This window comes from Gouania willdenowi, chromosome 19 (assembly GCF_900634775.1).
Source record: "Gouania willdenowi chromosome 19, fGouWil2.1, whole genome shotgun sequence".
Classification (NCBI taxonomy): domain Eukaryota; kingdom Metazoa; phylum Chordata; class Actinopteri; order Blenniiformes; family Gobiesocidae; genus Gouania; species Gouania willdenowi.
Window position 1 is genome coordinate 10,750,790 of NC_041062.1, and position 25,873 is coordinate 10,776,662.

Sequence of the window (25,873 nt, forward strand, 5' to 3'; positions counted from 1 at the left end):
AATTCAGTCCTTGGCTCAGATCTGCACTGATTTTGTGCTTCACTGTTCACTCATGCTCAGTGTGCAGCGTGACTCTCTTTACCTGAACGAGCCTCAGGTAGATAATGGCTTTGGGATGGGGAGCAAGAGCAAGCAGCAGACTAGTAACGTGACATGGAGTTAAAAAAAAAAAAAAAAAGCTCTTTATGGCTCTCTGCTTTACATAAACTTAATCTAAGATTGATTAACTTCTACCTTTGGGTTTGGTGTCTGCATCAGCGTTTTGACATTATTTTAGATCAGGAAGTTAACACAAAATGTACAACTGCATTCTTTTTAGATTTATTGACTGACATATAATATTAGTCCATTTCAATTAATGGTTTTTAGACTAATACTGAAACAACTAATTCTACACATTGACACTTTTTAAACTGAATCTAATAATTTAGCAATTTTTGTTCTTTTCTTCTTCCTTTTTACTATATTTATTATATTTTACAAAGCCAGAATAGTGACCCACAGTGAGGTATTGGTACGGGGCACCGATTGTAAAGTTGTGCATACTAATATAAACAAACAACATTTAGCAACAAGCCACATTTACAAAATGTAATATTTTTTTTTTCAAATGTTACTTTTAGCCAGTTTTAAATGTTAAATCTAAATGCTAAATGTTAAATTTAAATGCTAAATGCTAAATCTAAATGTTAAATTTTAAATCTAATTCTTAAATGTCACAGGTGAAACTAAATATTTAGCTAATATGCAAATTCACCATTTTGATTTAGCATTTAACATTTAGATTTAGATTTAACATTTAGCATTTAGATTTAGATTGAAAAAATTATATTTAAATGTGACATTTAGATTTATCATTGACATTACATTTTTACGAGAAATAAAATCACAAATATTGCTGAAAATCTCGTCAAATGTAACATTAAGAAATTCACATACGTTTTTTAAACGCTGTTTGTTGCTAAATATTGCAGTAAAAAAAGTTGCCATTTATTTTAGCATGTGTTACTTTACAATCACCGTCCCATATATTGGTTAGCATTTCTGCCTCAAAGCAAGAAGGTCCTGGGTTCAAGTCTCAGCACATTTGGGTCCAGTCTCATTTGCTTGTTGTTTTTCTGCTGGTTCTGGTTTTAAAGTGAATATAATAGATAGAGTGTGTCAAAGTAACAATGTCACTAGAAGCATTAGAATTATATATATAGATTATTAAATTAGATTAGATGTATTATTACATTTTATGTAATTATAATTGCAATATTTTTATATTTGTTTTAATCATAATTCTAAATATCTTATTATTTTAATAATTTTATAATAATTTTTTTATTATACTTCACTACTTTGTTATACAGTAACAAAACGATATAGTTTTTTCTAATTTCCATTTCTTGTCCCTAGTTGGGCTTTTAAATGGAACAGTGGTTCCCAAACAGTGGTACAGCAGCACATTACAGGGGGTAATTAGAAAGATTTAACAATTAATTAAAAAATAATCAGGAAATGTGCCTCATTCTGTTTTTGGCTATTTTTATTTTTATTTTTGACAAATTCACCACAAAATAACAGAACCTATTGCTCAGTAAAATACTATATTTTCTCATAATATATTGAAACAGGATTATTTTATGCTGTAGAGGCCATTTTACCACACTTCTGATTATACGACACAATAATTAAGATGTAATTAAGATGTAATTAATTAATTAAGATGTAATCGCATAAAAGTTGCATCGTTATTTTTTAGTTTTGTAAATAAATTCCACTTTAAATTCCACTCGTTGTTTTAAAATTGGAGATTAAGCTTTAGAAAACAGATATGTTTCTTTTCAGGTATGCAGCGGTATTTATTAAAGTTAAACAATAACCACATTGCTTAGATATACATGTACATGTGTTTTAATTCCTGTAGTGCTAAAGTCCTTTTTTCTGGAAGCGCTTTGATTTTTTTTTTTGATTTTTTTTACTGCCCAAATAAAAAGTGCTTTTGTCCGAAACAAGCGCATGACCAGCCTTATGCAACATATTGCACTATTGCAGTAATCCTACCCTCAGTTTCCAGTTAAAACAGCTTTTATGTTATGATGTTATTCATTTGACAATAATAAATAATTAATAATAAAAATATTCTACTATACACACTTGAAGCTTACTCTCTGCCAGTCTATTGCAAGTGTTATGATATACAATTGTTTAGTATTTGGTTAATTCATTTGTATGGTTTTTGTTCTTGTGTTGTTTCAGTTTAAAGTTTTGGCTGATTTCATGAAAAATGATTTGAATGGGTCAGCAGCAGGATAAAAGTTCAGAGGTTTCTACTCATTCATAAATATTTATCCATTTATTCTTCGCATTTATTCAAACTTACAAATCACACAGCAGGTCTTAATACACAATTCAGATTTCTTTTTTCTTCTTTTTTTTCCTACACATTAAAAATGAAATTTCAATCAGTTCAAAGCACACGTGTCAAATTCAAGGCCCGGGGGCCAAATCAGACCCTTTAGATCAGTGGTTCCCAACCAGGGGTATGTGTACCCCTAGGGGTACTTCAACACACCTCAGGGGGTACACAGAAACATTTGTCAATTTATTTTTCTAAAATGATGAGACAAATTTACGCTTGCTCACAGACATTTTCCTTATCTATCGATGATACATTGTGGCACAACTCTTTAAAATACATTTTTTAAAAAAGGTGAAGACCAACACCTAAAATGGTCAAATCAGAAAAATATGAGTGAAGCTTTCAGATGAGCCTTCTGACACAAATTAAGACAGAAAAGATAAGGGGCACATTGGACAAAAAAGGTTGGAAAGCATTCCTCAAATTCGGCCCGCCCACGAAACTAAAAATGATAGAAAAAACATGAAAAATGATGTAAATGACCATCTAATTCATTTGTAGATATCTCAGCACCTCAAAACACACAAAAAGAAATTAAAATCCAAAATATTTGTAGAGCTCAGCTTTTCAGTTCCAGTCATTTTTAAAGGCATGCGTACAGCTCTCTGCTGCAGCCGTCTGCACTGTGGTGGGAGGGAGCAGGAGGGGCTGCAGCCTCTGCTCTACAACCACTGAAGGACGAGGGATTTGTCGCTTGAAATCGCTTAAAAAGTTCAGATTTTTCAACTTTGATCGCTCAAAATTACACGTCACGTCGCTTTAGGGGAGTTAACTTGAGGTCGCTTCATTCACATTGATTTGAATGTAATCGAGTTGCTTCAGTCACTTCAGTCGCGTTCGGTTTGATCTAAAATTGTTGAAAAACAAAAAAGATTATGGCAATTTTGTTTTCCAAATTATTCCACGAAAATTCACAAAATTTGTTATATTTAAGTGAAGATCCTGTAGGGATTGATATACTCACATACTTTATCGTTTATATGCGGAAGTTCAAACGAGGGCACATTAATAATGAATTTGCACGTTTTCCCACCTAAAATCTGTGCCCCATTTACAGTAAGCTCAAACTGGACCCTACTGTATTTGGCCCCTGAACTAAAATGAGTTTGACACCCCTGGTTTGGGTATAAACTGAATAAATCATACGCACTGATTTAAATTTAGGACCACATAAGAGAGTGGCCTGAGCCCGATTTGACAAAAATTTGTGTTTTTTTTTTGTCTCATTCAGAAACTGAAGAAGATTGAGTGTATGTAGAAATATTTCACACTTAGGTAAGTTCAAAAAAGCAAATACTCATTTAGAAATCTAACTTTTATATTAAATATTTAAATTAAATATTGAAAATAGATTTCTATGATAGACTTTATTTTGTATATTAGGTGGTTCAAATATACAAAATAAAGTCTGTATCATAGAAATCTATTTTCAATATTTAATTGTAAACATTTTAAACAAATTATATATAGACTATAATATATGTTGAGAATTAAGTTATTGACTTGGAAACATAGGTTTAACATGTAAAACTTGAATTGCTTTATCTATTTTGACAGGGAGGAATTTCAATAATTTCAATAATATTCAATAAAGAAAACTAAAAACCCAGAAATCTCTGCCATAAAGTAATTTTGAGAATTTGCTTTGGTTTGCAGGCACATTGACTTCTAGCATTAATGACAGATCAGGGCCGGATCTAGCATGTTATAAGGGTGGGCTGGTTAAAGTAATAGGTGGGCAACTTAGTTGGTTTTATGTGTTACTTTGCCATAGAGTCAGTCCACTGAGCCTGGCCTATGCTTATTCAGTTTAGTTTGGTTAAATTTAATCTGAAAAGTGATTAAAAAAAAAATAAAACCACAAATATTTCTTAAATCAATTTAAAAACCCTGAATAAACATAACAAAATCAAAACATTGCATTTTTTTTTGTTTTGTGCAATATTTTTTTTATTGTATTGTTTTGTTTTTGATCCAACAGCAAGAATCTACATTGATCTTTTCAAATGTATTTGATCCGGAGTATTAGGCCAAATGTGACGTGTCAGTGTACTCAATGAGACAACATAAAATAGAGGTGTTTGACTGCTAAAATGTGTATTTTATTAACAACGTGGGCCACTTTGATCCAATTCTAAACAAACATCTTGGCAGATCAAAGGCACCAGTGATTTTAATGTCATTTTAGCGTTAAAATGTCTGGCATGTTTTGGCCCAGGCTGGATTTTAAAATAAGGCCCATCTACTAATCAAGAACCTAATGTTTTTTGTATTAAAATTAAAAATCTACACACGAAATGGCCAAAAATTTGGGCAAGACATCACTCTAAGCCCCTTTTCATGTTGTTCTATGTTCATTTCATTGAGAATGTGTGTTTAAGTCAAGTTATAGATTAAAAAATGTTTAAAAATTGATTTAAAAAAGTAAAGACAGAGCTAATGGTAAATCAGAGCAAACAAATGTGATCAATAACAGATTAAAGTTCACTGTACACTGGTCCAAAGAAAAAGTTAATAATTCTTTTATTCATCATCTATGCTCTGATTTATATTTCCTCGTACAGGAATACCAAAGGTTTGTGGTACATAGCAAGAAAAAAACACACATTATTTCAAACACACATTTAACAATTAATCACATTTGATCTGAGTTAACGTCACAGCTTGTGTGAACTTGGATTATTAGTATCGCCGTCTGTCGTTATCCATGTTGTACGGGTTGGTCCGACCTTGGTTTTGAGCATATGGGTTGACGTTGGCTCGGTTTTGATCATAAGGGTTCTGTGGTCGAGCTTGAGCGTAGACGTTTTGGGGTCGAGAGTATGGATTTATCTCATTGTGCTCTTCATACAGTCGCTACGAGAAGGAGAAAAGATCACTTGATGAGTAAAAAGAACAAGTGAAGGAAAGATATATTTAAATCATAAAGCACACTGTTAATTTGAAATATTATTCACGATTTCTTTTTTGACTATAATTTCTATATATCCTTTCACTAAATGTCCCTATATTCAATAATCCTGTTAATAAAATATAACGTCAGTCAGACCAACTTTTTTCAAAGCCTATTTTCAGGGAAAAGGACCAAGAGGTTCATAACATCTAATTTGAACTTAACCATAACACAAACTGTACGTAAGCGATGAGACTAATCAGATAAAAACAACCTCAGGGAGAGTCAGATTATCACAAAAGGACAAGAGTTTGAGAGCGAAATGCACAAAATCTAAATAATTAACAAATAAAAATAACTATCTTTTTTACTAATCGTATTACACATTAAACAACTCATATACATATACCAAATACATCAAATAAGCATAAACCTTAGACCCCTAAATGATAAACAGTAGTAATAAATCAGTCAATAATCTTGTACACAATTTGTATTGTTTTAAATCAGCAGTAAATGTCATCTTTAACAAACTATAAAACATCTTCTAATTAAAAGACTAGTGTTAGATGTAAACTTTACATGTCTTTATCTCTTGATGAGATCATGTGTTTGACTGCGACAATCACGAACGTCTTACATATCATAAAAAAAAATGATGACACATGGCCAGCCATGTGTCAGGCCAAAGGGAGGTGGGACCAGATACCAACTACTGGAGAAAATGATGTAAAAACTACAATCCAGGCTGAAGTCAGATGACTACTGGGCCCTGTTGGTTCCGACAATGTCTGTACGCATTCAGAGCGGGGGCCTGTTTTCAGACCACAGCTGTGAATTAGACGAGTGCCTGTTTTTCCAATTGATTTGATATGACTGTACAGACAGCACCCACCGAGTTCTTCCCTGAAGGGACAAGGTTTTGCCGACTGTTGCTTGGTGTCATCTCCAGGTTGGTCCTGTTGTCCCAGCTGCTGTCAGTTGTGGCACGAGGTATTCTGGGCACCCCAAAGTCTGGGAAAGGTGCCTTTCCCTTATCTGGCACATAACCTTTGTTTAACAGGCCATTGGTTCCGTTTATCAATGGACCCTTAGCAAGAGAAGGGTTCCCAGTCCCTGAATGTTTTGCCTTTTTGGAGCCATTCTTTGAAGGCCTTATGGAAATATAAGGACATCCATTAAAGCAAGCCAATAAATAGGAGAAGGAAACTTGGACACGACTTGTTTTATGATGGTATAAAACAGGGGTCACCAACGTTTCTGAAACCATGAACTACTTCAGAGTTACTGATTAATCTGAAGGGCTACCAGTTTGATAATGAAGTGTATCAAATAATTTAACACATTAGAAGGTTTATACTTTTGAACAAAGGTTAACTGTTTTCACTTAATTTTTGAGTCAGTGTACCATTCAGATATATTTAAACTTGGGGGGTCAAACAACAAGCTCCCTGCTGCTCACTGATTGATAGGTTGTCTTTTTCTCCAACTATTTCTAGAGCAAGGTAATTCCATATACGAGGTTAGAGACATGACCTTGTAGGATGACCTTTCTCTTGTCTATATAGGCACTAGCTTGTTGGGAAATGCTTTAGAGTTTTGCAGAGATTGCCGTGTTTGCAATGATCTGGCCAGCAGCTCTCAGCAGGTTGTTGGACTCTGATTGTACAATACATGTCATAATATTTGCAATTCAGTTGTACCGAAGATTTCTTCTACACCACCTTTTTTTTGTCCTCACCATTCACACCACCAGATTGACCAATATACACCGAAATACTCAGATTTGATGATTTTGCTTCAATCAGAAGGAAAGATAATGAAGTATGACTAGCTTTAACTTAAAAAGGTAGGAAATACTAAGTTTCAACAAGCAATACTTTATTCATCTTAATTTATGCAATTGTTAAATTTTCAAATGGCCACTTCTGAAACATTTCATCAGAAATCGTCATGTTCCTATTTTACTAGCCACTATACTTTTAACTAATAGAATCATTTTTCTTACTTGTATATACAGTATCTGTATTATATTTGTATTATTTTTTCTATTTGTATTGGGGTTTTTTTTTTGTGTTTATCTTATTTTTCTACTGTAACGTGTGCACTTGTATTTAATCATTATTTAATTAACAGTGTTTTACTTAATTGCTTTTTTTTTTTCTTTCTTTGTTTAAGTGTTAATTCTTTTCATTTTTTATATTTCTCGAGCTTCTGTGACATAGGTAATTTCCCCCTGGGATGAATAAAGTTATTCTAAATCTGATACAATTCAACAATTATGTAAGATTTTATAGGGAAAAAAATAATTAAAACCGTCAAAATCTAAACACAGTCTTTAGCAAAAAAAAAAAACAATCTGTGATACTTGAACACATTTGTCAAAAGTGGTTAAGTGAAAATACACATTTAATTATGGTTCATCTTAAAATAAAACTTAATCTGTTAAGACGCTGACTACATCCGTCATCTGTATTTATCGTTGTGAGTAAATGTAAATGACATTTTAGACTGAGCTCATTGGTGACTAGTGCTGTTAAAACAAGGCCTTTTGTCCACGCGGGCACTGCGTTGGTGACCCCTGGTACGGAATGTAGTTGGTTTTTGATTAAAAAGCAACATTACTTACTTGACAGCCATTATTATTAGACCGATGGAGGTTGCAAGAAGTAATCCTCCAAACACAGACCCAACAATTACCAACACAAGTTTCCATGCTATCAAAACATAATGGAGAGACTGTCAGTTCACAAATGTATGTATCACAATCATTTTTGCAAAAATATCTTTCTTCATCAACATATCACTGTGCAACAAAGTCAACAAGAGTAAATGTTTGAAATGAATGAGTCTCAAATAAAATCTGATAGTTAGTACTCACACTCTCGACAGTTGAAGCCAGTCCAACCAAAGGAACACCTGAAGGATGAGAGGGTTTAGTTTTGTTTTTCCTAAACATGCAGGCGGCTTAACATTCAGGCAGGAGTCCTTACGTTTTACAGCCATCATCTGCCATGTATTCCCCATCAGGACATGCCACTGTAAAAAAACAATAAAAACAAAAAGAAGACTGGTCAGAAAGCAGATGAACATTGTAGTTTATCTCACTCCACTCAATTTAATGGCAGTGTCTTACCAAAACACGCTCTGTCAGTAAGGACTGTGATCACGTAGCCGTCCTTGCAGCTACATGTACGACTTCCATCTTCTGAGACACAATTTGTGCTTATTTCATCACAAGCACCTCTGTCACAGACAGTTTGTGCTTAACAGAAGGGAGGGAAAGAAATGACATTAGGTGGTCAAATGTGATTTAAATGTTTAAATACATATAGTGAACTGAAAGTCAGATGATGCATATTGATACGAACAATGAAAAAGGAATTTTGTTGAGCTGGTTTTACAAAGCGATGTTTCATTATTGAACAAAAAATTAAACACAATTAAATTTCATGGCACTTACTAGTAAATTCTGAGTCTTTTATCAAATCACAATTCACACAACCGGTCTTATTTTTCAGTTCAGCTTCTACTTGTGCTGATGTTATTGATGATTCTTGCTTATAGAACAGCTGATAAATTGCTTTAACTTTTGCACCGGCTCTTGATGTAGGTGTAAAACGTCTGTATAATAAAAAAAAAAGAAGACATAATGCTTGTTTTAAATTCTGAAACTGTAAAAAAGAAAAAGGAAAATAAACAGAGGAATAAAAAAACACTTTTGCTTACTTACTGGAATTCCTCCACAACACAATCCTCAGGCTTATCATCTGTCTCGAAGAGTCCAAAAATCTGTGTTTTCAAAAGGGAATTACAAATTAGTTCTTCTTTTCAACGTGCAATAGATTTGGTGGTTTTCAGTTGTCTTCTGTATAGAATGATGTGATTCATTAACAGAGGTTTTCAAAGAGTCTTTCAGAAAAAGGGGAAAAGGTCGATTCTCACCTGTTCACGTAGTTCCACTTCCAGGTCCTTAAAATCTTGCGATGTCTTGTCTGCCAATGTATCTTTATAATCTCTTTGTAAATTCACTTCTCCAGGAAAAACTTTTGCTAACAGGAAAAAAACCCAACAAACAGATTTTTAGAAATACAAGAAGTTTCACTTGAATTCACTTGAATTCGTTTTTCATGTTAAGAGCAAATAACTTTTTTCCATCATCTTCTACCATCTCAATTATTTTTGTTGGTCGAGCTGCAGGTGTTTAATAGAAATGTACGTGCATACATTTATAAGTAATTTCTCACTTACAGCTTGATATTTTGTATTTAATTTATTTGTAGGATGCTTTAACTTTTAAGTAATTATACATTAAATCACCTCTAATTAAATTAACAATTCTGGAATTTTGTTAACAGTCTAATCAGGGCTGTGACTGTGATGCTTTTGTTCAATGAGTTAATTTATTACGTGCTTCACTGTACTGTTATCTGACTGCTGGTGATGTTATAAGTACTTATCCTATATCCTATAAATGAATAAATTAATATTTACCTGTGGTACACACTTGGTTTGCTTCATCATATCTGTCACCAGGCTGACACAAACACACAAAACCATTCTCTCGAGGTTCACATGTGCTTCCATCTCCACATGGGTTGGATTGACAGGGACCTTTTATGAAAGACAAACACAAAATAACAAACCAGGACACACGTTTCCACCAGCATGAAAAATGAGATGGTCGTATTGGCCTGTGTGGGGTGCATCCTACCTTGACCTTACCTTCCTCACAGCGAAAGGTTAGGATATGGAGTTGGATCTATGATTTTATTTTATCTATTGCATTTTTTGAGGCATTAGTCAACTTACCTGGTTTTTCTGTTGTAGTAGGCGGCGGTGGTTCTGTTGTAGTAGTAGGCGGCAGTGGTTCTGTTGTAGTAGTAGGCGGCAGTGGTTCTGTTGTAGTAGTAGGCGGCAGTGGTTCTGTTGTAGTAGTAGGCGGCAGTGGTTCTGTTGTAGTAGTAGGCGGCAGTGGTTCTGTTGTAGTAGTAGGCGGCAGTGGTTCTGTTGTAGTAGTAGGCGGCAGTGGTTCTGTTGTAGTAGTAGGCGGCAGTGGTTCTGTTGTAGTGGTAGGCGGCAGTGGTTCTGTTGTAGTAGTAGGCGGCAGTGGTTCTGTTGTAGTAGTAGGCGGCAGTGGTTCTGTTGTAGTAGTAGGCGGCAGTGGTTCTGTTGTAGTAGTAGGCGGCAGTGGTTCTGTTGTAGTAGTAGGCGGCAGTGGTTCTGTTGTAGTAGTAGGCGGCAGTGGTTCTGTTGTAGTAGTAGGCGGCAGTGGTTCTGTTGTAGTGGTAGGCGGCAGTGGTTCTGTTGTAGTGGTAGGCGGCAGTGGTTCTGTTGTAGTGGTAGGCGGCAGTGGTTCTGTTGCAGCGGCAGGCCGCGGTGGTTCTGTTGCAGTTCTAGACAGTGATGCTGTTACCCAGGGAGGCCCTGCAGTTGTTTTTAGAAGGATGTTTCATCAGCAAAAAAAACAAAACAAAACTTTTTTATCTTGTTCATTTAAGACATATTTCGATTACATCATACAACGGTTATTACAGACACCAGTGCCACATGACGGAAAAATGTAAGACAACAAAGGAACACAGTACTCTTATTTACTTTTGTTTTACTTTTTATAGTTAAACCACTTTCCCCGCATAAACAAAACACGTCTCCACTTAAGGAACCATCAACTGTTCTTCTTCATAAAACCCATACTTGTTCCTGTTCTTCCAGGTTCACTCATATAAATCATTAACCAAACCAATGACACGAGGGAACTGAGACGGGATTGTATGAGAAGACTGTCATGATCTTACTTATTAACTGTCTGAAAAAAATACTTACATGGGCTGCATCTTATTGAGCTAAATGTAACATCAATATCTGGAGGAAAACTTGAAGCAATCACAAAACAAACACATATTGTCAACTTTTAATGGACTTTTCATTTTCCTTTTACAATCTATCGGTTCAGATTTTGACTTGAAACAGCAAATAGCTATAGCTTTTTTTTTTTGAAAGATAAAGTATTTAAATACAGGAACTTAAAAACTGTGGGTGACAATATGTTATCATTTAAATAGAGTGAGGAGATAATATAAAATAATTAAGATACTATATAGACATTTGTGACTACACTGACCCTACAGTTTGATAGAATTGTTTGTTTCCATTGCTATAGTAGAAATGAAAGCTTTAAAAATGAGTATCAAAAACAGGAATTTAAAATTTCACCAAATCATACTCACCAATGAACGTTAAAACCATCCAAACGAACAGGAGTGTCAATTTCCAAGTCATTTTTGTGTTAATATCAAAGTTTCGAAAACAAAAAAATTCTAACAAGAGGAAAGAAATTGGGCAACCTGAGCGAGGACGTGGGTTTAGTGCCCAGAAATGTTTGCTGATGACAGTTCAGGTGCTTAGTTTTTATCAATAGCTCCTCCTTCTAAGGTGGTACAGTGACCTAAGGTGTTTCCTTCGCACTCTTGTTCACAGCAGATTCCAAAGTCCCAGGAGATGTTTTATCTGAAGATTTATATTATTTTATTGTCTGAAAGTATGTCATGGTTTTATAAGAGTTTTAAAAGCCAATTCCAAAGACTAAGAGTTGCACAATAAACGCAAAGTATCGGTCCAAGATATCATTTTATCGACGTAACATAAGTAATTAGTTCTGTGTTAATTCAAACTGTAATACATTAACAAAAAAAGAAAGACAGACTGGTACAGAAGTATAGAAGAGACCAATCTGTTCAAGTTAGACCAAGTTGGACTTTCAACTAATATGGCCTTTATGGCAAGATGAAAAGTTTCCATGGTTGGCTAATCAGAAAACTCCGTCATTATGAGCTTATTGTCGTGTTGCAAGTGCAGTGCATTGCCATGGTAACATGAATCAGAATCAGCATCAGAATCAACTTTATTGACCAAGTAGTGTATGAATACACACAAGGAATTTGTCTTTGTGAACTGTGCTCTCTCTGATAGTGTAAACATTAAATAATAACAATCAAAAAGAAAAATAAATAAAAAATAAGAAGTATAAACATAAATATAAACAGTAGTTAGACTAATATGCGCAAACTAAATAAAATAAGATAATAATAATAATAATAATAAAAATAATAATAATAAAAATAATAATAATAATAATAATAATAATAATAATAATAATAATAATAATAATAATAATAATAATAATAATAATAATGAAATAAAATAAAATACAATAATAATAATAAGATAATAGTGCAGTAGTGCATTGATGAGTAGTGCAGGTGAACATTTAAATTAAAATATTATGTCCATGAACATTCTCAGTGAAGGCGCTAACACAGCAAAAGGGGTGCAGGATTTTAAATCCCTGGGGTGGTCCTGCATGGGGAACTTTCTCTGCAGTGATGTTTCGATTTCCCAAACTGTTAAAAACAATGTTGGAGAAACACAATGACATATAATGAAAGTGATGCGTTTAATAAAAATATTTCATCTGGCATTAATAAATACCATCAGCATTTTTTTGTTGTTTTTCCTTGAAAATGATAGCTGGAAAAATTAAAAAATAGCAGCAATAACACAGACACACACAAATTAACTCCCATTACCAACTTAAACCTTCCAATGAAATGACCCTGCTTGGTGAAGCATATAATGAGCATTAAAATGTATATTTTGTTTTTCCTGTGATGTTTGATGACTGTTTTTTTTTTTTTTTATCAAGTCAACTTTTGTGTGCCACAATGAAGTTTAAGAGCCATTTAAGTTTGTGCAGTAAAGACTTTAGATATTTTTAATCGCACACCTTATGATCTGTGTGTAAGATTCAGTATTTAGGATGACCGGTAATGCCATACAATAAGTTTACTGCCTAAACTTACCTGCAGTGTATGCAAAGAAATCAAAGAAAATATTGTACATGAACATTTCGATTTCTTGTTTTGACAGCATTCTGAGTTCATACCGATGGCTGTGTTTACCTTACTTTATTGTAGGTGAATGAACAGAAGGGACAAAGATTACATTCCCTGTTATTCATTTAAGAATTTATGGCAGTTCCCAAAGACGCCATCCAGCACTCAACAAACTCATGAAAAGCGATTTCTTCACACTTTATGTTTATGTCTGACAGAAATCACAAAGAACAGAATGAAGCCAGTCCATTAGGTCTATTGTAATTATGATAAAACGTCAGAAAGTAACTTTAATCTGTATCCTTAGGACGGGTGGAGCCAAGTTCAATGTGACCTTTAGTTCAAGAACGTCATCAGAAGTGAGATAACGCAACACTATCACGACAAAAATAGACAATTACATTTAATGACTTAGACTGGTTCTTTATGCAATGATCAGAAAGTGCTTGTAGCCTGTGGAATAGTGCAAACACAATATAAAAATACAGCTACACCCTGGACAGAATGCTATGTTGGCAATGATAGGTACTAGTTTCCTAGGCTCAGGTGCCATTGAGTACCACTGAGTAGCCTACATCCACATATAGATTACATTTACTATCATACCGTATTTGGAAAAGGCAAAGAGAAAACGCAAACTCCACAAAAAATGCCCTAAAACCCATCCCAGATGTCATGTACCTGCTTTGCACCACCATGCTAGCACAAATTTTAAACTGGAACAATAAGTGATGATTGTTTACAGCTATTGTGACATTACAGCTTTTTTCATGTTTGACTGCTATCATCACAATATCTGGCATGTATCTTTGCCCTAAGCTGAATTCATGAAATAAGGTCGTTCGACTGATCAAGGCCCTTCTGCTTTCATCAATGTTCTATTATCTAAGTTCTTCCCTAATGGGACAAGGTTTTGCCGACTGTTGCTTGGGGTCATCCTCGGGTTGGTTCTGTTGTCCCAGCTGCTGTCAGTTGTGGCACGAGGTATTCTGATTACCCCAATGTCTTTGAAAGGTGCCTTGCCCTTATCTGGCACATTACTGTTGTTTAACAGGCCATTGGTTCCATTTACCAATGGACCCTTAGCAGGAGAATGGTTCCCAGTCCCTGAATGGTTTGCCTTTTTTGAGCCAGTCTTTGAAGGCCTTATGGAAATATAAGGACATCCATTAAAGCAAGCCAATCAATAGGAGAAGGAAACTTGGACACTTGACTTGTATATGATGGTATAGAACAGGGATCACAAACCTTTCTGAAACCATGAACTACTTCAGAGTTACTGATTAATCTGAAGGGCTACCAGTTTGATATACACTGTGTACTCAGATTTGATGGTTTTTACTTTAATCAGAGGGAAAGATAATGAAACATGACTAGCTTTAACTTAAAAAAAAAGTAGGAAATACAAAGTTTTAACATGCAACACTTTATTCATCTTCATTTATGCAATTGTTAAATTTTCAAATGACCACTTCTGAAACATTTCATCATAAATTGTCATGTTCCTATTTTACTAGCCACTATACTTTTAACTAATGGAAACATGTTTCTACTTGTATATACAGTATCTGTATTATATTTGTATTATTATTATTTTTATGTTTATCTTATTTTTCTACTGTAATGTGTGCACTTGTATTTAATCTTTATTTAATTAACAGTATTTTATTTAATTATGTTTAATTTTGTATTTCTTTGCTTAGTGTTTATTCTTTTCATTTGTAATATTTCTTGAGCTTCTGTGACATAGGTAATTTACCCCTAGGATGAATAAAGTTATTCTAAATCTGTTATGTAACATTTCATTAAAAAAAATAAATAAATAAATTAAAACCATCAAAATCTAAACACCAAATCTGCACAGTCTTTAACATGTTTAAGTGAAAATAAACATTTAATGATGGTTAATCTTAAAATAAAACTTAATCTATTAAGACGCTGACTACATCCGTCATCTGTATTTATTGTTGTGAGTTTGAAGCCTGGCATGTAAATGACAGCGAGCCTACTCGCGAGCAGGCCAGCCGTTCAGCCTAAGTTTCCATGGTGATTTAGCTCCGTAAGACGTTAGCCAGCTTCGTAGTCCAGCACACACTGATTAAATCTTGGAAATGAACGCGATAAGAGGTAATCTCGCTTTGTAACATACCCTCTAAATGACCTCATTTTTAATTAATTAAACACCATATGGACAGTGTACAGTATATTGCTAATGCAAAGTTTTGTCCATTTAATTCATTTTCATTACATTTAGTCTTGAGTTATTTACTTTTGAAACCCATAAGTTTTGTGCTCTACAATTTTGTATTTAAATAAGTAATAAAAGTCCCACAGTTAAAATTTGTAAAAACAAGTTTGGCATGGCTTGACCCTTACAATGGAATGACTTGACTTCTAACGTTAAGACTTGGACTTGACTTGAGACTTGCATTTAGTGACTTACTCCCACCTCTGATAAAACCATCCAAACAACCAGGAGTGTACATTTCTAAGCCATTTTAGTTTAGTTTTAAAAACAAGAAATTCCTATCAGGAGGGAAAAAATTGAGCAACCTGTGAGAGGTAATTCAGGGGCTTAGTTTTTATCAGTAGCTCCTCCTTCTAAGGTGGCACAGTGAACTAAGGTGTTTCCTTGGCATTCTTATGTTTTATTATTTTACTGTCAGAAATGATGTCATTCTTTTGACAGTTTTAAAAGCAAACAAAAAAAAAGAAGAAAAAAAAGCACATAGCAGAATATCAGTCCAAGATATTATTATTACTTACTATACTATACTATACTATACTTATCAGAGACGTTGGAGAAACGCGTTGACTTACAATAAAAGCGATGCACATAAATAATGTTTAAAATGACACTGTGAAGCATAAAAAGGCTAATAACTACCATCAGCATTCCGTTGTTGTTTTTCTGTGAAACTTATTGACTTAAAAAGTAAAAAAAAAAAAAAAAAAATAGCGGCAATAACACAGACACACACAAATTTACCCCCTTTACCAACTTAAACACTGAAATAATTGACCCTGCTTTTTTTATTATTATTATTTGATAGTCTTTCAGTGTTTTAGATTGATTAATGATGTTTGGTTGCTATAATGTTATTCAGGAAGAGCTTGTAACCTATGGAATAGTGCAAACATAATATATAGTGTTGGTAATGGTATAGTTTCCATGACTTAGGTGCTATGGAGTACCACTGAGCAGCCTACATCCACATAGAGTCAGATTACAGTTACTATTGTACCAGTGTCATCAATAATAAGCGTTAATCAATAATAATAATAATAATAATGACACATTCTTAACATAAATGAAATGTTTGTTGGTCTCTTTAACTAAAAAGCTGTGGCTGTATTCGTTGGACACAAAAATAAAAAGGAAAAAAGTGGTGTAAAGCAAAAGAAAAAAAAACTTTGATTTTCATAATTAAAAAAAATAAATAAATAAATTAAAAAAAATAAAATAAAAAAAATAAAAGAATAAATAAATATATAGATATATAGAAATGTTCCCAGCAAGTCTTGAAAGGAAAGGAGCAGAAGAATCAATAATCGTATTCACCTTTACACCATGAAATCAATTAACAAAGAACACAACATAGAAAATAATAACAATAAAATAAGAAACAATAAAAAAAAACATTTGAATACATATCAGTCGACACATTATGATGTAATTCATCATATCTCATTAACGTACTGGATTTAATTGTTTGTTTAAATTTAAACTTTGATTTTGGAAATCTTTCGTATATAATTATTATTTTCTTTAAATCTCTGTTCATTTTAAGTTAAACTGGCTAAGTCAATTTCTTAAATAAAAAACAAAAAACAAATCAATCCTACAGGTTTTTTTTTAAAACAATATAAGGAGAGGTCACTGTTAATCCTTTTGTTTTATTTTTTTTCTTTAAGCAACGCTTATATTTCAACGGCTCACATCAAAAGTATTTAATGATTTCATACTGTAGGTATACCTTAGGTAAGTGGAAACTATGATGCAATTCAATGTCAATAATTAACTTTTATTTTTAGGTGGAGCCTGTTTTGGACTGTTTACTGAGCCGATCCACACAATTAACACATAATGATAAAGACGGAATGATACTGTGTATCTGCAGATCGTGTCTGCTGAACTCTATACCTGTAAAGGGACATGGTGCTTCCTGGTTATCTCAATACAACTGCTTATGTGCATATTATTTTTGCTGGGTCTCTTATTGTTTTCATGCATTAGTGTTTACCTTCTGTACCTGGCATGAACAAAAACTACACAATTTAAAAATATTTGCTGCTTCACTGTTGTGAGCGAAAATCACTGTAAACCTGGACATTCAAAATAATTAAACAGATTAAGTGGTTGATACTCAAAGTTATAGAAAAATTTCTACTAACTTAATTATGGTGTAATATGTTCTTCCTTTTTTTTTTTTTTTTTTTGAGTAACTTTAAAAAATGTTGAGTAAATAGAACTATATTTGTTTAGAATGAAGCATAAATTAAAAAAACAACTTAAGTACAACTTAATGAAATAACATAATTACAGTACATGCTAAGAATGATCGAGTCCTGTTGTTCAAATGGGGATTACTAAAAAAAAAAAAAAAATCACTAAATCATGTTAACTGTAAAAAGTACATTAGTCATTGATTCAACCTTTAAGTTCTGGAAAAATGTGACTTTTAAGTTAATCAACTTTGAGGCAATCGATTGCGTCAATTTTTTAAGTTCTGGTAACTTATTCAGATTTACAGTGTAGCCTTTTTTTTAGTTCAAGATAAGCCAACCAATGCAATAATCACAAAAAAGTTAGTGTGAACATTACGATTAAAGTTTTTTTTTTTTTTTTTTTTTAAGCCCTGCTATGTTAGATTCATTTGAAAAGGCTGAAATAGTAAGGGTCAAAACTAAAGAAACATCTTGGTTTGGACTTTTCTTTACTTTATTTATGTGGTTTTATAGTGAGATATTTCCTTCACTAGCATCACAGCCGCATAGACATTTCAGCTTGTTTTAAATCTTAACTTTTCATATTTTCATGTTTTTCTTTTTTGTCCCTGCTCGAAACAAACAAATTAATTAAAAAAAAAAAAAAGAAAAACATTTATTATAGGTACTTTTTGTTAAAAACAAAAAAAAGCCTAAGAAATGATAATATACACTGAACCCTTCTTGTCATTATCTTAAGTTTGGACATTTTCAAATATTGTTGATTTTCTTTTCACTGTTAGTTTATTATACAGGGTGATATGCTGGGTCCTAGAGCCACTGCATCTATGTTGGTCACTGACACTGTGGGTGTTGATAATGTAATTTTCATGGAATCACCAGCAGGGGGCAGCACATGCTCATGTAAACAAAAGCAGGTGACTTGCCTGAAATATTACAAAAGTAAAACGGAAACAGCATTATCCTGTAGAGCTGTAGATGATCACACCTTTGAATGTTTTTCGTGATTTTTCTTTGTTAAGTTAGATTTTACACAACTGACGTAGAATAGCAACATTACACAGTTCAAGGGTAGGTATATTTTATTTGAAAAGTAAAAATAAAATTAAAAAAAAAAAAAAAAAAACACAACCATATCTAAAAAATACAAGTCTTGCCAAAATTAGTTCCAGATCAGGTTTGTCTTTAGGTCGTCTGGGACATTGACATCATTGTGTTTTATTAGTTTTCATTGAGGATTTTCTTCTTCCAACCTTGACGAGATTCCCTTTTCCACTGGCGCAGAAGCATCCCGATTAAATTATGTTACCACCACCATGCTTGACAGTAGACAATGTTCTTCAGCTAGAATGCTTATCATTTTAGCCTCCAGACGTATTTAGTGTCCATGATGTCAAATAACTTCAGCTCATAATCACTCTTAATCAGGGTTGGGGGCAATTATAATTGTAATTGCGTAATTGATAATGAATGAATTCCAATTATGGTGTAATTGTGATTGTCATTTTAAAATTTTGTTGCTTTTGTAATCATAATTAAATTGTAATTGAGTTTTGATAATTGACTTTGTAATTGTAATTGCCATGAACATTATATAAAAATTGTCAATTGTAATTTAACGCAAAACTGGGGAACCATGTTACAGTTCTATGTACAGTTCTACACACAATTAAAATATGTTTCATATCAAGCTTTCCCACATTTTACCATTTAAAAAAATTATAAATCTAGGGGGTATAGTGGCACAAATAAGGCTCAAACGCCCACACCATAAATATTAAAACTTATGTTTTCATTGATTAGGAAGCCTAACAAAGTCACCAATAGATAGGAATGAAATTAAATTATATGTTTTTATTGTTTTTTACAGCTGATTTAGCACCTGTTATCATTAAAGATGCTAATGTTTGTCACTGTAATCATAATTGAAAATGTGATTGTCACTGAAAAATGTAATTGACCCCAACCTGCTCTTAATCAAACTTCACAAATTGCATTCATTTTATCACAAAAAATATCACAAAAAACTGATGTGAAATTCATAATGAATGATGAATAGTGTAAAATAATAATAATAGTAATAATAATAATAATTATTATTGTTATTATTATTATTATTACAATGATTCATTGTGTGCTCAGCTCTTTATTCTTGTAAGTACTCTTTATTTCCTTTTGTTAAACACGTCAGCGTTGTTTAATGAAATGTTTCACAGTCGGGGTTCATTACACATCTGCGCAATGAATGACTAAATCTCTTAGGATTGATATTCTTTCTTATCCATTCTTTAGATAAATCATGTTGTAGCTCTTCATGCCAAAATGTCAATCAAATGTCACTTATCAAACTTTAAGTGTGTGATCTCGTAACATCATAAACCAGAGGCTTTTCTCTTCCTGCTGACAGCTAAATATATATATATATATATATATATATACTGTATATATATATATATATATATATATAACTCCTCCAGTACTATGAGGGCAAACTGGCCACCATTCTTCACCTGGCTGCCACAGAACTGCTGAGGTTACAGATGTAGCTTACCTTCACCTTTGGTTAAAATTAAGTTTGAAAACTGTAAAACTGCTTGTAAGACTACAAATGTATTGTGTAAATGCATTATTATATTTAATATCAGCTTTTCCTTTTTAGTTCCTTGTTTTGCCGACATGCGTATGTGACTTTAGCACATGTCAAACGGGTTGTTTTTTGTTTTATTGGCATTATTCCAAATCAGAGGATTAATTTTCAATGAACACTAACCCATAAAGGAAGCATGTTTTATTTTAAGTTACCTATTTCCTTATGAGGTCACTAAAGAGAGAATATAACACCCATTAGCAAAAAGTAGTTTATTCAAGTGCACTACAAGTATACTTATGTTGTACTAAAACTGAGGTAGTATACATGAAGTGTACTTTTTACTGTATATTCTATATGTTATTTATAAACTTAGCTTATACTGAAAAGTACAGTATAAAGAATAGTCTGAGAGAAAGTACATTAATACTTAGACTTACACTTGTACTTTAGTAATAAAGCTCATACTTGTACTACAAGTATACTTAATTTATACTAAAACTGAGGCAATATACATGAGTATACTTAGATTATACAGTAAAGTATAAAGAATAGTCTTCAGTAATACTTAGACTTACACTAATACTTTAATACTGAACCTTATTCTTATTCTTTGTTCATAAAAGTATACTTTAATAAACTAAAATGTGGACTAGAAGTATACAGTAGATGAGTATACTTGTATACTTGAAAGTGTACTTTTGTAAACTTGAAATGACCTTATAAAGCAGACCAGGGCAACTGGTGGCCCGGGGGCTACATATGGCCCTCGGTCTAATTTTGTGCGGCCCACAAAGCAAATCTCCAAAAATTGCATTTCAAGAAGTTGGAAGGAATATAAAGCCCAACATAATACACAAAATAACTCCCAAAACACACAAATCGACAGCAAAATGCACAAAACACACAATTCCAAAAATACACAAAATGACTACAAAAAAACAACACATTACAGAATCGCTCCAAAGACACAATCTGTCAATGAAATGACAGCAAAATACAGAAAACAACAAAAATACAAAATGTGACCCCAAAAACACATATATCGACAATAGAAATGCAGAAAATGACAAAATAATACACACAATTACAACAAAAACACACATAATAACTCCAAAAACACACAAAATGACAGTGACAAATGACATTAATGTTAATAATGTGGCCCTTGGAACAGATACAATCACATTTTTGCAGCCCCCGCTGTGTCTATGTTGCCCATCCCTGTTATAAAGTATACTTAAAGTATACTTTTTATAAACTTAAAATGTTCCAATGTAGTCCAAAGAAGTATTTAATTAGTATACTTTCTAGTACGCTACAAGTACATGGTCCATAGTATACTTGGTGTACTTATATTCAAACATGTTTAACAAAATGAACTTCAAGTATACTACTTTTTGCTTCACTAGCTCCCTCCAATAATTATCAATTGCATTACTTACAAGCTTGTACTTATAAAGGTTTCGGTGCTTCTGAAAACAATCTGTAGCAACAATAGATATAATGAAATGTTTTTCTTCCTGACAAAAAAGTGTAAATGTGTGTTGTTGGTATTCATTACTGAGTCACAGGACGTGCCAACGGTGGGAGTTTCTCTGTAACAGCAAAGGTTGCACAGTACACACTTCATTATGGGAACAGTTATGGAACAGTAAAGTGTGTCAGAAGAGTTCAGTGGGAATGTCTTTACACCAGGAGGCGAATAATAAGTTACCCATTCTATTATTCCCCTCATGGTTAACCGTAGCACCAAAAAAAAAAATCACACAAAAACAAAAAATCTGTATCATCTACGCCATTGTTACTCAAATCTAGGGGTACGCGATGGCACTACAGGGGGGTACATGAGAGGGAAAGAAAAAGTGGCAAATTAAGAAATGATAGCATTAAAAATATGGGGTTTGATATGTTTATTTTTCGTTCAAAATGAAAATCAAACTAAATATTATCGGCAACTCACAACACGGCAACAAAAACACAGAAAATAAGAGCAAAAATATACCGAATAATAAAAAGAACAGACAAACAACAACAAAATGCACCAAATGATGCCTACAAACACTGCACACACTAAAGAGAAAAATATACTTACTAATTACCAGCAACACACAAACCGACAACAAAGACACATCAAATGTGAGAAAAATCACTGCAAAATACGCAAACATACAAAACAACACAAGAAACAACCAAAAACACACAAACTGAGAGGGAATGATTCAAATGATGCCAACAACACACAAAAATAACAACAAAAACACACAAAATAAGAGAAAAATGATTGGATTTGAAGATTATAAGATCAAAGGCAAAAATAGGCTTTGATGAAAAGACACCGTATTTGTGGTTGTGACTCAGAGGTTTGCTTCTTTGTGGTTGAGTGCTCCACACAAAAACAACAGAGCAATGTGCCAGTAGAGCGATATGTTCATCTGATTCAGTTTTAACACATTGGTTTTTTTTTGCTGAGAAAGTGACATCATACCTCTGATGACACATATAGCCACAATCACAATAAAGATGTTTCAGTTTATTTAGTTCAGACAATGAGTTGTACTTACTATTAAACAAACTAGCAACAGTTTGCCTAACCCTTAACACACATAACCAATTCATTAATCATTAAAGATAAATTATTTTATTGTTTTTTTTTTGTTTTGTTTTTTGACCATTTTATCCAGGCTAACTCGGCACATCTGCGTCATTAACGATTACAGGGTCTTAATCTTCTTCCTTTCACTCCACTGACCTCATTACGGACTCATGGAAGGACAGGGGGTCACGAGAGTCGGAATTAATAAAAGAAACATACAAAATTACAAAAATAACACAAAAGGACCACAAAAAAATCACAAAGTTACTCAGAAAAGTAAAGAAAATGACAACGAAAATACCCAAAATGACAACAATAATACACACTATTAATCAAAAATATACAAAATGACCCAAAAACTGCACATAATGACTAAAAAAACACAGAAAAAGCACAACAGAAACAAAATAAACCCTTTATTGTTCCCTGTATTAATCTTCAGACATGATATTCTGATATTGCAGCACCCAGATCATACAATCACCTTTTTGTGGCCCCCACTGTGATAAAAGTTGCCTATCGCTGGTGTTGAGACTGTGTGGAATTTATTGAAAAGGATGTCATGATAATGATGTAGTTATGTGTGGTTTTGGTTTCAGACTGGCATAAGTTATCAATCTGGCAGTGGCACTTTTTTATTTATTTTATTTATTTTCAGTTTGAAACTTGATCTCAAACAGTGTTCAAAGTCAAAATATTTTAACTTAATACATCTAATAAGGATAATTAATAAATCCTTTTTTTCCTTAGCAAAATATTGCATTGTATCAATCCTGTGAATATATGTATTGTATCAGCATGATGACAAAATCTGATTTGAAATGAAACGACACAGGTTGAAGAGTTGCATCTTTCGGCACAATATGAAAGAAAAGTATTGTTTGACTTGAGTAATTTATGAATGCCTATTAATGCATTTTTTGCACATTATAATCAATGCTAGCCCCTTCTTCATTTTTATTTAATTTATTTGATTGCCGCAGGGAGATTTTTTTGTTTTATTTTGAAACATCCTTAATACAGACAAAATTAGAAGAAAAAACAAAACAAAATGTGAATGTACCTCAAGACCTACTTTTTTTTTTTTAAATTATCTCTCCTGATATTAGTAGTAATAGCTATTATTCAATGTGCACTTTTTTAAATGTACAGTTCAAATTACAAAACAATTCACTTGTGGCAGGGTGGGACCTGCATGATGTCTACAAGTTGCCATTATAAAAGAGCCACAATTATTCCATAATAACCTTATAATAACAACGTTAGAGCTGTGTTCTACTTCAGAATGCCAGTCCTCTGGTTACAACTGACTCCTTAACTACTCTCTCCATTCATTGGCAGAGAGAGACATTCTGAATTCTTGGCTATCTACTGGGATTATGAACAACACAATTTAAAGTATGTGTAAATGATCGCATACATGATATCCTAAAGTTCAAAGCAGCATTAACTTTTATATTCTCATCCTTAATGAAAGCCTTTCATGTCTTGTCAGATATCTATGTCAGCTTGTTGTAAGTCGCCCTCTCCGGGCCGGATCTTCCGGTTCTTCTGGATTCTGCGAGGCCTCAACAATCCCACTTTCTGTCACGTCTCCAGCCTGTGATGTCCACACCTAATGACAGATATGCCAGCTTGTCAATTTTAAGAGCAGCTCCACGAGGTTTTTTCCAAAGACAAACAACACATGAAGAGCGTAACACATGACGTTTATCATTCAGATGTTTACACGGTTTGTTGAAACCAAAAGGAGAGGTTCTACTTTATATCATAGAATTATTGCTCCACGTTTGAGACTGCCGTAGAACACAGAGCTGGGCCCAGTCTGTATGTTAGGAGATTGCATGTTCTCCATTCATGTGTAGGTTTACTCCACGTACTACTTTTCCGCCTAAAACCCATGTGTACTCCATCAGAGACCTTGAGATACAAACATTTTAGGGTGTACGCCACCTTGTGCACCATGTGCAGCCCTGCACAGGAGAAATAAGAATAAGCAAATCATTTTATAAAATATATTTAGCTTTTATCTATAATTCCTAGCCATTTAGGACACTTTTCTTGCTTCTTCAATCTCCAATTGCTTTAAACTAACGGGTGTAACGTTTGGTTTTCTTTAGACTTTCTATTGTGCCCTGTGGCCATGATCTGTGATCTGTGATCCTAGTGTAGATGGCTCCATGTGATAATGTTTCCTCATTTACATCCTCTATACTCAGCCGTGGGCCATATACGTCATTGTTTTTATTTTAATCAGTGTCTGTCTGTCAGTGTGTGCGTGTCTGTGGTGGATGGGGTTTTTAGGAGTGGGCATTTTTAACCTTGTAAAAGCACTTTTAGCTGATTTTATATATATATAAATATATATATATAAAAAAAGGATTGATATTGATATTGATATTGCGACTTGAAACCCATCACCAAGCTTCGATTAACCTTTTTTTTTTAGATGTAGGGCCTGTGTGGTCGTTTTTTAATGTCTGTATGACTTACACAATAAACTTTTTCTTTTGTCTTTCATTATTATTTAGTCTGTTTCACTTTCTTTTTTTTTTTTTAAAAAAGTTGAACTCCCCTGTATTAACGTATCATCATCACCATCAGCTGCCCTCGAGTTCTTAAAGGGTTAAGTTAGTGTGTGATTTTGGCCTTTTACATCATCACGCATGTGTCACGCATTTGGGTGTTGCTGATCCTCCTTATGTTGAACAAATAAGTTCAACATAGGAAATATGCATTGAGGTGTACTATCCATCACCTAGTGGTTTTGACATAGGACTATATATTAAGAATAAACATTTAAAAACATTTCCATTCAGAAAAAAAAAAACTTTTTACATAAGATTGAATGTTATTTTAGGCTTTTCAAAATATAGGGTGTTTAAAAAAAACAACTGTTTTGTCTATTGTTGGGAAATGAAAGTAACGACTATAGCCCAATGATTGATAGTGGATTGTTGGATCTAGATTTACCAACGAGAATCTCGGTCACTGAAAATGTAGTTAATTATAAAGTCTTAGAGAAAGCAATGACACACTGCTCCAG

General features: G+C 33.3%; 1 protein-coding gene across 1 annotated transcript; it reads right to left on the reverse strand.

Moving 5' to 3' along the window:
• Positions 1-4,905: 4,905 nt before the first annotated feature.
• Positions 4,906-11,698, reverse strand: LOC114481624 (mucin-13-like). Its single transcript, XM_028476588.1, has 12 exons — positions 11,531-11,698; positions 10,113-10,727; positions 9,795-9,914; positions 9,246-9,352; positions 9,034-9,092; positions 8,764-8,924; positions 8,437-8,565; positions 8,294-8,339; positions 8,182-8,219; positions 7,930-8,017; positions 6,196-6,454; positions 4,906-5,263 (listed from the first exon to the last, which is right to left on the reverse strand). Exons 1-12 carry the CDS (start codon positions 11,580-11,582, stop codon positions 5,090-5,092), a joined length of 1,848 nt encoding a protein of 615 aa, XP_028332389.1. The 5' UTR covers positions 11,583-11,698; the 3' UTR covers positions 4,906-5,089.
• Between the last annotated feature and the right edge of the window lie 14,175 nt (positions 11,699-25,873).